Source organism: Rana temporaria, chromosome 3, assembly GCF_905171775.1.
Source record: "Rana temporaria chromosome 3, aRanTem1.1, whole genome shotgun sequence".
NCBI lineage: Eukaryota > Metazoa > Chordata > Amphibia > Anura > Ranidae > Rana > Rana temporaria.
Window position 1 is genome coordinate 37323317 of NC_053491.1, and position 13637 is coordinate 37336953.

The 13637-nt window shown below is 40.7% G+C and overlaps 1 protein-coding gene across 2 annotated transcripts in view; it reads left to right on the top strand.

Moving 5' to 3' along the window:
* ACAN (aggrecan) overlaps positions 1-13637 on the top strand; it is a 158695-nt gene that overhangs the window by 54055 nt on the left and 91003 nt on the right. For both annotated transcript variants that reach the window (XM_040342403.1, XM_040342404.1), the window contains exons 2-3: positions 8006-8082; positions 12140-12523. In XM_040342403.1, the coding sequence (XP_040198337.1) occupies positions 8013-8082; positions 12140-12523 (454 nt within the window). In that variant the 5' untranslated portion in view covers positions 8006-8012. The remainder of the gene's footprint in view (positions 1-8005; positions 8083-12139; positions 12524-13637) is intronic.

Here is a 13637-nt window from a genome sequence, read left to right on the forward strand (position 1 = left end):
TAATACCTTTGGCAAAATACACATTTTAACTATACTTCCTCTCCCGAACCAGGAGTGCATTCCATGTCTCCACTTTTCCAACAGTCTTCGTATTTCGTTATATAATGGGGGAAAGTTCAACGCATAAATATTTTTAATATCTGATGGTATATATGTACCTAGATACTTTAATACCTTTCCCCATTTAAACCTAAAATTCTGTTTAATTATATCCCCCATAGATTTTGGTATCGCCACCTTCATAGCTTCAGATTTTATGTTATTTATTTTCAAATTAGATAGTCTACCATATACCTCTATTTCTCTTACGAGATTAGGAAGTGATACATGAGGGTTGGTCACTGTAAAAAGCAGGTCGTCCGCATATGCTGCTACTTTATGTGTCTGATCTCCCATCTGAATTCCCTGAATGTCTACATTTTGTCGGAATTATAATTTATTATCGCTGTTTTCTAGCTGCTCTAAAACCACTTTTGACATAAAGGGACACTTTTTGGTTGCTATGGACAATCTCCAGTTTGCAGGCAGAGAGAACAGTTTTTATTATACAAAAGTACATGTAGTACACTGGGCAGACCACTAGGGACAAAGGGGGGTGTGTATTTTTTACATACAGTACTGTAATCTATGAGATTACAGCATACTGTATTAAATGTGTTTATTTACTTTTTTGAATTTGGTGCCGTTCTCCGCCCCCGTGCGTCGTAACGTCGCAGGGAACGGAGATCGGTGGCACACAGGCGCTGTGTGAATCGAGCGAGGACGCCGCTCGCTCACACAGCGGGCAGGCATCGCAGGATCCAGGGACAAGGTAAGTAAACCCTGCCTGTGGACACTGCGAGGCGATCCTGAGTCTGGCTCGGGGATACCGCTTTTGGTCCTGAAATCTTACCCCGAGCCAGACTCGGGAATACCGCCAGGGGGGTTAAAGTAGTATTCCAGCATAAACCTAGCCTTAAAAATGCCCCCTCCCACCACCTAATACCTATGCCAACCAACCTGTGTAGAAAAGATGTATGTATCCACTTCCGGACTCCTACACGACTATATACGTCGGCACTTTGAAGAGGGATATCTCAGTAATGGCAGCAGCTGTCGCCATAACCAAGGTATCCATCTCCTTAGGCGGCGATCCGGTTAACTATAATGGTGGTCTATGCGGCGGATTTGCTGCAAGATCACCGTTATCGGCGGCGGGAGAGGGGCCCCTCTCTTGCCGCTCTCACGTGCCCTCCGCTACTTACCGGAGCCGTCGGTAGCGGCAGAGGCGATCGGTTCCTCTTCCTAGCTGGGTATGGATACGAGTGAGGGCAAGATGGCCCCCACCCGTCTCCATACCATAGGAGGGCGAAAGCGACGTCAATGTAGGACAAGGAAGAAAGGTGACTGGTAGGATCAACCAGGTACTTCAGATGGAAGAAGTACATGAAACTTATAGAGCCGTTGGGGTTGATTTAGAGTAGAGCTTGTTCACTTTGTATGGGAATTCTCACTTAGCATAGTGAATGTGTGAAAAACTCACTTTGGCAAAATACCCACATGCACGGAAAAATTTTTTAAATAATGATTTTTTGTTTGCACATCATTGGGTGATTTAGGTCAACAGAGCTTCACTTCATTCTCTAAGCTAAAGTAAAATTCCCTTGTAAAGTTAAAATTCACTGAGGTAAGTTAACAGCCTATATTCCTTTAGAAAATGAACTCCATTTATAACTTGAAGTCACTTTTAACACAAGAAGCAAAATCAATCCATGATTATTTTTTTACCACTTCTTTCTAAAGGACGTGATTTTCTTTTAGAAATAACTTGTAATTTTGGAGGTGAAATAATAGACAAATGTGACTTTTAACAACCCCACATTTATTGCTACATTTTAGTACCTTTTTTCGCATTTCATTTGGACCTGTCACCCTTATATGCAAAAATAATTGTCTAAAATACCAAATGTGTTTTTTATTTTTTTTCCATTTACAGTTTAATAAATGCAATTAGCCAGAAACGGACAGAGATGGATTAAAAATACAAAAATAAAATGTCAAACTTTTTAATGGAACACAGTTTAAAAAAAATAAACAGACGGAAATTATATATCGCGATATCATTAAATTAGATTAAATTATTGTATTTATTATAGCATTTGGCGGGTAATGCAGTTTACATATTCTGGCATATTCTAAAGTAACTTAACCACTTAAGATCCAGACCTTTAGGCAGCTAAAGGACCTGGCCAGTTTTTGCAATTCGGCACTGCGTCGCTTTAACTGACAATTGCGCGGTCGTGCGACGTGGCTCCCAAACAAAATTGCCGTCCTTTTCTTCCCACAAATAGAGCTTTATTTTGGTGGTATTTGATCACCTCTGCGGATTTTATATTTTGCGCTATAAACAAAAATAGAGCAAAAATTTTGAAAAAAATTCAATATTTTTTACTTTTTGCTATAATAAATATCCCCCAAAAATATATATTAAAAAAATGTCCTCAGTTTAGGCCGATACGTATTCTTCTACCTATTTTTGGTAAAAAAAATCACAATAAGCGTTTATCGATTGGTTTGCGCAACATTTATAGCTTTAACAAAATAGGGGATAGTTTTATTGCATTTTTATAAAAAACATTTTTTTACTACTAATGGCGGCGATCAGCGATTTTTTTCGTGACTGCGACATTATGGCAGACACTTCGGACAATTTTTACACATTTTTGGGACCATTGTCATTTTCACAGCAAAAAAATGCATTAAAAATGCATTGTTTACTGTGAAAATGACAATTGCAGTTTGGGAGTTAACCACAAGGGGGCGCTGAAGGGGTTAAGTGTGACCTTATTTGTGTTTCCTACTGTAGGGGTGTGGCTGTAGATGTGACGTCATTGATTGTGTTTCCCTATAAAAGGGATCAGGAGAGAGCTATGGGACTTGGCTCTTTGAAGAGAGATAACAAAATACTGCAGATATATGTGCCCAGCTCAAATTTCATGAATTGGGTTTACATCCACTTTAACTGAGGCAAGGCAAGGCGAAATAAGGCTTATCGCAGTTCTGATGGGGGGGAGGGGGGACAATCCTGTGTCTCTGCAAAGCAGGGACTAGAATTGATCTCTTCCCTTAGTGAAAGCTGCACACTGTGTACACACAAACACTGGCTAGGCACACAACTAACACTTAGATCGCAGTCGATGCTTAACCCCTTCCCAGCCAGTGTCATTAGTACAGTGGCAGTGCATATTTTTAGCACTGATCACTGACTGTATTAGTGTCACATGGTTCCCACAAAGTGTCAATTCTTGTCTAATAGTCCGCCGCCATATCACAGTCCCACTATAAGTCACTGAATGCGGCCATTACTAGTATAAAAAAATATATATTTACATAAATCTATCCCATAGTTTGTAGACGCTATAATGTTTGCGTAAACCAATCAATACGCTTATTGGGATTTTTTGACCAAAAACATAAAGTTTTATAAAATGTATAAAGAATTTTTTTTTATGTATTGGATGTGTTTTATATCAGAAAGTAAAAAAGATTGTTTGATTTTTTCAAAACAATTTTTTTTTACCACAAACAATGAATCAAATAATGGTGGGAAACAAATTACATACATTTTTATTTGGGTACAGTGTTGCCCGACCGCGCAATTGCCAGTTAAAGTAACGCAGTGCCTGCCCTGGTAATGAAGGGGGTAAATCTTTCAGAGGTATAGTAGTTAAAATGGATCTTGGCTCACCCCCCCCCCCTTTTTTTCACCCTCCCCGCTTATCGGGTGGCCCGTTGCTTCTATTTTCACGCACTCAGGGGATCCAGCATTGTCCTGCTGAGATCCTCTGGTTCTCTGCAACCTCTCAGCCCTGCTTCGCCATATTGCTTATGACATCATCAATAGGCCCAAGAAGCTCTTCCTGGTTCAGCCCTGAGGCATGGAGGAGCTCAGCTATGAGGAAAGATTAGAAGAACTAAATTTATTCTCTCTTGAGTAGAGGAGAATAAGGGGGGAATATGATCAACATGTACAAATATATAAGAGGTCCATACAGTGTACTTGGTGCTGAGTTATTCACTTTACGGTCAACACTGAGGACAAGGGGGCACTCTTTACGTCTAGAGGAAAAGAGATTTCACCTCCAAATACGGAAAGGTTTTTTCACAGTAAGAGCTGTGGAAATGTGGAACAGACTCCCTCCAGAGGTGGTTCTGGCCAGCTCAGTAGATTGCTTTAAGAAAGGCCTTGATACTTTCCTAAATGTACAGAATATAACTGAGTACTAAGATTTGTAGGTAAAGTTGATCCAGGGTAAATCCGATTGCCTCTCGGGGGATCAGGAAGGAATTTTTTCCCCTGCTGTAGCAAATTGGATCATGCTCTGCTGGGGTTTTTTGCCTTCCTCTGGATCAACTGTGGGTATGGAGTTGGGTGTACGGGATTGTACTCTGTTTTTTATTTTGTTTGTTTATTTTTTGTGGTTGAACTGGATGGACTTGTGTCTTTTTTCAACCTGACTAACTATGTAACTATGTAACTATGTAATTATGATGCAGATCCTGATGATGCTGCACTAGACACGCCCCCCTCCTCCTTTGTGAATAAAGCGATATGCCTCCTGAGATATGTGATATGCATATCCCAGGAGGCAAAGGGAGGACAATGCATGTCATTCATCTAGGCCAGTGAGGGCAAACCTTGGCACCCCAGATGTTTTGGAACTACATTTCCCATGATTCTCACCTACACTGTAGAGTGCATGAGAATCATAGGAAATGTAGTTTCCAAAACATCTGGGGTGCCAAGATTCGCCATCACTGACAATGTGCAAAGGGGGGCAGGGCTACACTTTAGCTTTCCGACCACCGCACGCCAATATACGTCGGCAGACTGGCATAGGCAGGCAAATGGGCGTACCTGTACGTCACTTTGAATTTGCTAACCAGCGGGCACACGCGCGCCCGGGAACACAAGCGTTTTGTGGTCGGGAGAGGAAGAATGGATAGATGCCGATGTAACAATGGCATTTCCCTGTTGGTCCTGTCAGGACAGTGATCTCTGCTCCCTGTCATCCGCAGCAAAGATCACTGACGTGTCACTCGTAGCCCAGCCCCCCCCCACAGTTAGAATCACTCCCTAGGACACACGTAACCCCTTTAGCGCCCCCTAGAGATTAAGCCCTTACCTGCCAGTGTAATTTTCACAGTAATCAGTGCATTTTTATAGCACTGATCGCTGTATAAATGTCAATGGTCGCAAAAATTTGTCAAAAGTGTCCGATGTGTCCGCCATAAAGTCACAGTCACGATAAAAATCGCCGCCATTACTAGTAAAAAAAATAATCATAATAAAAATGCCATAAAACTACCCCCTATTTTGTAGTAGCTATAACTTTTGGGCAAACCAATCAATACGTGATTATTGCGTTTTTTTATTTTATCAAAAATATGTAGAAGAATACGTATCGGCCTAAACTGAGGAATTTTCTTTTTTATTGGCATATTTATTATAGCAACAATTTAAAAAAAATCGCAGATCGCCGCCATTACTAAAAAAAAAAATAATAATACATAAAAATGCCATAAATCTCTCCCCTATTTTTGTAGACGCTATAACTTTTGCGCAAACCAATCAATATACGCTTATTGCGATTTTTTTTTTTTTTTTTTTACCAAAAATATGTAGATGAATACATAACGGTCTAAACAATGGAAATTTTTTTTTTTTTTTTTTTAAATGATATTTATTAAATCAAAAAGTAAAAAATAAAAACCGCAGAGATGATTAAATACCACCAAACGAAAGCTCTGTTTGTGGGGATTTTTAATTTTTATTTGGGTACACAGTGTTGCATGACCGTGCAATTGTCATTCAAAGTGCAACAGCGCTGAAAACTAAAAATTGGTCTGGGCAGGAAGGGGGTGAAAATGCCCTGTATGGAAGGGTTAACCTTCTTTAGCTTCTAGTTTTCCAAGTTTCTCTATTTGTTAAAGCGTGTATTATTTGTGTTTTCTAGTTCCAAAAGCATATTGGAACATCAATTCCTTTTACTCCTATTATGTAACTGACATATCACTATATATCAACGTTTGATCTCGGTGATGTTCTGCTTTGTATCAAATGTAACAAATATAAAATGCTAAAAGAAACAGGTCACCTGAATAGTGATGAGTTCTTTAGATTTGTGAAGTACAATATATTCAATTGATTTGTAGCATACAGTGAAGTCACAATTTGATTTACTAAAGGAAAATAGCCCACATTGGAAGAAAAGTTGCACTTTTCAAAGGGATTTTCCCCCAGAGCTTAGTGAATGAGGTGAAGCTCTGCTGACCTCTATCATACAATCGTGTTCAAGCAAAAATGCATTTTGTTTAATTATGTCCTTGCACATAATTCATTAAGGTGTTACTAAACCCACATAAGTAAAATCAGTATGTAAATGCAGTAAAGCATGCTTGTTATACTCACTGTGGACGGGGTTAATCCTCTGCATTGTGTAAAAAGGCTGTTTGATCCTGTCTTCTCTGTTCCTCCCCTTCTTCCACTCTCCCCAGTCTATCTGCTGATAGAACAGAGAAACACATTAACCCCCCCGATCACCCCCCCCCCCACCCCCCTGTCACAGTGTCACTGAATGCAGTGATCATATATGTACTGATCACTGCATTTAGTGTCAGTGTGACAGGCAGTTAGTGTTAGGTCCAGGGTAGCCCCCGTACCCCCCCTAATAAAGTTTTAACCCCTTGATCACCGCCCTACTTAACCCTTTCACTCCCTATTGCCAGTGTCACTAAGCGATCATTTTTCTGATCGCTGTATTAGTGTCGCTGTTCCCGCTAGGTAGCTATTTTTTTTTTTATTGCGATTTTTTTTTACTAAAGACATGTGGCTGAATACATTTTGGCCTAAATGTTTCACTAAAATTTAGTTTATTTGATTTTTCTTATAACAAAAAGTAAAAAATATTGATTTTTTTCAAAAATGTCGCTCTATTTTTGTATATAGCGCAAAAAATAAAAACCGGAGAGGTAATCAAATACCACCAAAAGAAAGCTCTATTTGTGGGAAGAAAAGGACACAAATGTTGTTTGGGAGCCACGTCGCACGACCGCGCAATTGTCTGTTAAAGCGACGCAGTGCCGAATTGTAAAAACCCTTTGGGTCATTTAGCAGCATATTGGTCCGGTCCTTAAGTGGTTAAAGTGGAGTTTCCATCCCAATTTTTTTTCCATTATTGTGCTCATTAGACCTAAAAAAGAAGAAAAGAAAAAAAAATTTTTTAATCACCTGGAAATGCCTGTTGCTATGCAGTGCCACGAAATCTGCCTTTGGAATCACCTAGGATCCTGACATCATCTCCCTCTAATGCTCCTGGGAAATGTGTGTCATCATTTCCCAGGATGCAGTGCGCTACCCAATTATCACTCCCCATCCAAGACTTCCAGGAAGTAAGTGCTTGTGGGCTTCACAATGCCCACAAGCAAAATGACAACGGTGTGGACATAGTTTTATAAACTATCTTTTTTGAATAACTATGCAGAGCGGCGGCGGATTGTAAAATAGTAAGTGACGGGATTTATATTATAAAAATGCAGGATGAAAGGACATACATTTAAAAAATGCTAATTGTGGTTGGAACCCCGCTTTAACTGCTAATGAAAAAAAGGTACTTAGCAGTTTCGATTTCCTAAAACTGTTACATTTCTATGTTCTGTGTACTGTGTGGACCAGATATAGTAAAAGCTGACTCCTGGGTTTAGTAACACATTAAGCTCTGGGGAAAATACCCTTGGAAGGTGCAACTTCCCTTGCAAAGTATACAGCCTATTTGCCTTTAGTAAATAAATCCCAGTAAGTGTGTAATGAAACTAAAATGTTGTCATAAGAATAATTTTCCATGATAAGAACATACTATGTGTACTTACTTGCCATCTACCTTGCATATAAAAATCTATACAGTATATATAAAAAAAAAACAATGTTACAAGATAGCACCAAACAATACTTTTTTTTTTCTTACAGGTAAACTATGACCACTTTACTGCTAGTGTTCGTGTGTTTGCGTGTCATCGCTGCAGCAATATCCGTGGAATTTTCAGGTGAGCTTTAAATGAAATAGGTTTCATCTTCTTTATAATCTTCTTTATTTAGTATATATAATCTTACTTATTAGGGAGTCGTAAGTTATCATATGGTGCAGATTTTACAGAGGCTGATATATACTTGCCACCTCTATGCCCCGGCATTCATTTCAGTATCTTAATATTGTGATCCATTGAAGCTGAACTTCAAGCAGAAATTAATAATAAAAAAAACTAGGGCTGTTACTGATCAAAAATTTTCTGTTCGATTAATCGTTTTTTTTAAATCGATTAATCGACTAATTTCGATTAATTATAACGCACATACAGATCCAACTACTTTTAGCTGATCTCCTTGCAGGCTGATTCCCAGTGCAGCTACCAAACACTGGAAAAATGGATAGCAGGATACAAAAACCACACAAAGGCTGCGCTCGATGGGAAAAGCATTAAAACTTTTATAGTCTTCAAGTAGGTAACAAAATATATATTGCACTGGAGATAAAATCGATGTAGCTACATAAACTGTAAAAATGGTGCGAGTAATACCAAACGGTACCAAAAGCAGTCATAAAAACATGTAGCTAAGTATGATACTGGTATAAAAATGTGTACAACGATACCACTGCTGAATCCAGATGAGGAGAGGTTAACATCAGTCCGTCGGCATGTAGATATCCCGTGAAGGGAACTATCACAACTCACAGTGGATGGTTGTAGAATCCCAGGTTGATAGAGGGAAGTGATTGAGGGAAGTGTAACAGCCCTTGCGTGTGGCAGATAGTAAGGTCCCGCCGGCATGCAGATATGAAGGCACAGCAAAGGAGCCCTTCAGATGGACACGGCAAGCCCCGCCGGTGTCCGTGACGTTACTGGATCTCCGATTGAACTCCATGAAGGCCCAGAAGCCGGCGGAGAGGTGAGTACCAATCAAAAGAATTTTAATCGATCAAAAAGATTTTGATCGATCAAAAAAATTAAAGATTAATCGATTAATTAAAAGTTAATTTGCACAGCCCTAAAAAAAACTATTAATAATTATTATATAATTGTTCAATCATAACAAATATCAATGAATGCAACTAGTTACATTTTTCAAATGTCTTTTTTTATTGAATTTTAAAACTGTACAACAAGGTAAGAAGTACAAAAGCACGTGATTAGAGCGCAAGGCTCTAATTGGCTTCAAAAAAAGGGTGGGCTCAGGGGCGCAGAGCACTATGAATCCCTCTTGTAATCCCCTACACAGCAAAAATCAGACCTGCTTTAAAAGAAACACATTTTTTGGCAAGCTCAAGATTTTACCATCAAGACACAATCGAGGGGGGAAGGAATCATGCCATGGCCAAGTAGTTAGTATAAAAGTTGCCCCTCTTAGCAGGAGAACATGATAGGCTAGGTCATTGATGACGCACTTTGGCACCCCGGATGTTTTGGAACTAAATTTGGGAAATGTAGTTCGCAAAAACATCTGGGGTGCCAAGGTTCGCCATCACTGGGCTAGGTCAACATACAACTACTTCAGGCTCTTGGACTATGGGCCTGATCCACAACGAGCGGGCTTAACTTAAATACTCGGATTTAAGTTACACCGCCGCAAAATCTCTACCTAACTGCCTGATCCACAAAGCACTTACCTAGAAATTTTGAGCGGTGTAACTTAAATCCGTCCGGCGCAATGCGTTCCTAATTAAATGGGGCGAGTCCCATTTAAATTAGGCGCGCTCCAGTGCCGGACGTACTGCGCATGCTCCCGATGTCATTTTCCCAACGTGCTTTGCGCGGTTTTACGTTGCGCCGGATTTTGAGAATCGCGACGGGCGTAAAAAAAAACGAGTTGCGGCGGGAAAAAAAAATTAAAAAAAAAAAATGACAGCGACGCGGGATAGAAGGGTCTACTTTTACAAGGTGTAAACAGTTTAGGCCTTGTAAAAGCAGCCCTAATTTTGCGACGGCAAACTAATACTTACGGAGAAAAAACGAAGCGTAAAAGCTTTGTGGATCTCCGTAAGTGCTAATTTGCATACCCGACGCTTGATTTCGGCGAGAAATGCCCCCAGCGGCGGCTTCGGTACTGCATCCTAAGATCCGGCAGTGTAAGTCCCTTACACATGTTGGATCTTCTGCCTATCTATGTGAAACTGATTCTGTGGATCAGTTCCATAGATAGAAACAGGGATACGACGGCGTATCAGTAGATACGCCGGCGTATCCCTTTTGTGGATCAGGCCCTATATTCTTTCATTCAATGGAATTTAGAAAAATGGCGCCTTCGTGAATACAGCTCTTCACCATCTTGGCCATGGTGGGGAGAGGTGGAAGTTCCCTGCCACTCCCTAACCCCTCCCATAGAACTTCCCTCTAACTTTTCTATCCTGCTTGACCCCCTACTTTCATATTCTACTTTAACCTTTACATATTTCCCAATACCCTTTACGTTTTCCATTCCTTTATGCATCCTTTTAAAAAAAAAAAATTCCATTTGATGAAATAATAAATAATAACATTGGTCGGTTATTTGAGTTGGTTGGTTAACTTTTATGAACCTTTGGTCAGACATTGTTACAGGAACATGCAACTTGCAGATATTAACCAACAACTAAGAATGTCTTAGATGTCATAGGTGTCTATCTCCCCTCATACTGTCTATGTTTAATCATATCCAGTGGTGGCTGGTGCTCCAGCCAGGAGGCGGCCAGCAAAACAACCCCCCCCCCCCCGGGAACAGCAAACAGACCACCTGAACACCCCCCTGGTGGGTGTTATTCATGACGGATGCAGAGCCGATGATGGCGCCCATTTTCCAGATCTCCCTGTACATCCCCCCTGGTACTGGCCAACGCAATTGCTTCTCCTTTCATCCTGATTGGCCGGGAGGAGAAGCAGAAAGGCAATAGCGAATATTAATTTGCTATTGTCACACAAGTGGGTGGGCTTGAGGCACAGTGCTCTGCGCCCCTGAGCCCACCCTTTTTTTTAAGCCAATTAGAGCCTTTTATATTGCGGAACTATAAGTCCCATTTTTGTGTTTGTGGATTGGGGAAAATTGGCGCTGCCTATGAACTGAAAAGTGACCTCTACTAGGTCACTCTCCAGTTCATAGGCAGTGCAAATTTTCTCCAATCCACATACACAAAATTTCACTTACCAGAGCCCTTCTCTTTGGAGCTCTTTAGGGGATGCTGAAGCCTAGTCTATACCTAAGTGCGGAATCCCTAATATATAACTATAAGTCCCATGGGGCATTGTAAGACTGACAGTTACAAGCATGACTCCCAAAGGCATGGTGGAACTTGTAGTTCCAAACAGCTGGAGGGCCACAGGTTGAACGCCCATGATTTAAAGTATAATGAAAGGCAAAACTTTTTTGTTTTTGTTTTGGATAGTGGAGAGTGATTAGTACACCTGGCAGGTTTTATTGCTGTCTGTACCGCCCCCATCCCCCCCCCACGCACACACACACACACACACACACACACATTAACGAGAGTCAGCCTCTCTATTTGTCCTATTTACCATTATCATTGAAAGTGAAATCTTCAAATGGGGATACTAGTTCTGGTGACCGGGGGGGGGGGGGGGGAAAGGACTTAATTTTCAGGGATGTCCTCCCACTTCCTTTTTGTGCTATGGGGCAGGAAGTCAAGGGAAATCTCTGCAATGGGACACAGGTGATGGAAAAGAAATCTGAGGCCCCGTACACACGGCCGAGAAACTCGATGAGCAAAACACATCATTTTGCTCGTCGAGTTCCTTGTGAAGCCGCCGAGGATCTCGGCGAGTCAAATTTCCTCATTGACTAACGAGGAAATAGAGAACATGTTCTCTATTTGGCACAACGAGATCCTCGTCGGTTTCCTCGGCCGAAAGTGTACACACGACCGGGTTTCTCGGCAGAATGCGGCTCGTGTGTACGGGGCCTGACTGATAACCCTTCCTTGCTCTATCCAAATAATAAAAAAAAGGTTTTGCATATAGTTCTACTTTAACTACCATTGAGTAAAATAAAGCAAGTCAAGATTTGTCAGCAGACTAGAAATGCCAAATAAGTGTTTTGTCTTTTGTGGATTTTCAGACCACGCTAACACACTGAGTGTGAGTATTCCCGAAGAGGCTCCTCTAAATGTTCTGCTTGGACACTCAGTCACCATCCCCTGTTACTTCATCAATGCTGTGGAACATTTGACCGTGGCCCCCTCAACAGCACCGTTATCCCCTAGGATCAAGTGGAGCAGACACAACAAAGGACACGAAACAGTCTTACTGGTGGCCACTAACAGCCAAATCCGTGTCACTGAAGCCTACAAAGGACGTATTTCTTTACCAAACTATCCTCTCATCCCTACTGATGTCAGTCTGGAAATTGTAAACCTGTTGTCCAGTGATTCAGGAGTCTACCGCTGTGAAATCATGCATGGGATCGAAGACAGCCAAGATACAGTCACACTCAATGTAAAAGGTAAGGTTAACTCACCCATGATTAATCCTTTCTTTATTATTATAAAATACAGTTTGTTTAAGATTATATTTATTGAAAAGTGGTGGTGTCTACTTCTTCAGGAATGTCAAAATTACAAAGTGAAATTTTATTAAATGGATATTTAAGGTCAGAATGTAACTGAAAGCTTGTCATTGGCATATATTAAAATCTGACACTGTGCTAAAAATTGATAAAGAATTACCTTTGGGATAAAGGAGCGTCTTCTGAAAAATGTAAAGTGTGTGATCATGATGGCTTGTATTTTGTGCGTTGGAAGGAAATTGAGAGTAAATATGTGATTATGTTGTTGGGTTTTGACTTATTCTTGTATTACTTTGAATTCACTAGCTGGAGAGTAGCAGAGTTTTCTGGTAAATGCCAAATATATATATTTTCTCCTGCAATGTGTATGCCGAATATATTACTTATCTGAAAAATACCTCCTGCTAACCCTACCTGATTATTTTTCTTTTTTTAATTCTTATCACGTTCTTCTTATGTTTATAGTTTAAAAAGTTGGAAAAAAAAGACACAGGGGTTGATTTACTAAAACTGGAGAGTGCAAAATCAGGTGCAGGTCTGCATGGTAGCCAATCAGCTTCTAACGTCAGCTTGTTCAATTAAGCTTTGACAAAAAACCTGGAAGCTGATTGGTTTCTATGCAGAGCTGCACCAGATTTCGCACTCTCCAGTTTAAGTAAATCAGCCCCACAGTTCCATCCAGTTCAACCTATATGTGTGTATGTGTGTCTGATTTTGACTCTCTAACAATTCCCATAGCCCTGTATTTTTGAAGCTGTCAGCACTCTCAACTAGTACCTCTTTCCGGTGGAGGGAACTTCACATTTTACCTGCTCTAACAGTAGAGAACCATTTCCATATTCCAAAGTCAGGGCCATTAATAAGTATTGGAGGCCCAGGCCCCATCAGTTCAACAGAGGGGCCTGGGTAGCAGTAATGATTAGATAATGGACAGGAGGAGGTGACCAGTGCATTGGGGGGGGGGGGGTAGAGGAATTGTTCCCCTGTATGGCTTTCCCAGCAGCAGCTGAAAGCTGTATCTCCTTTCCCTCCCACCAGCTTTTAGCTGCTG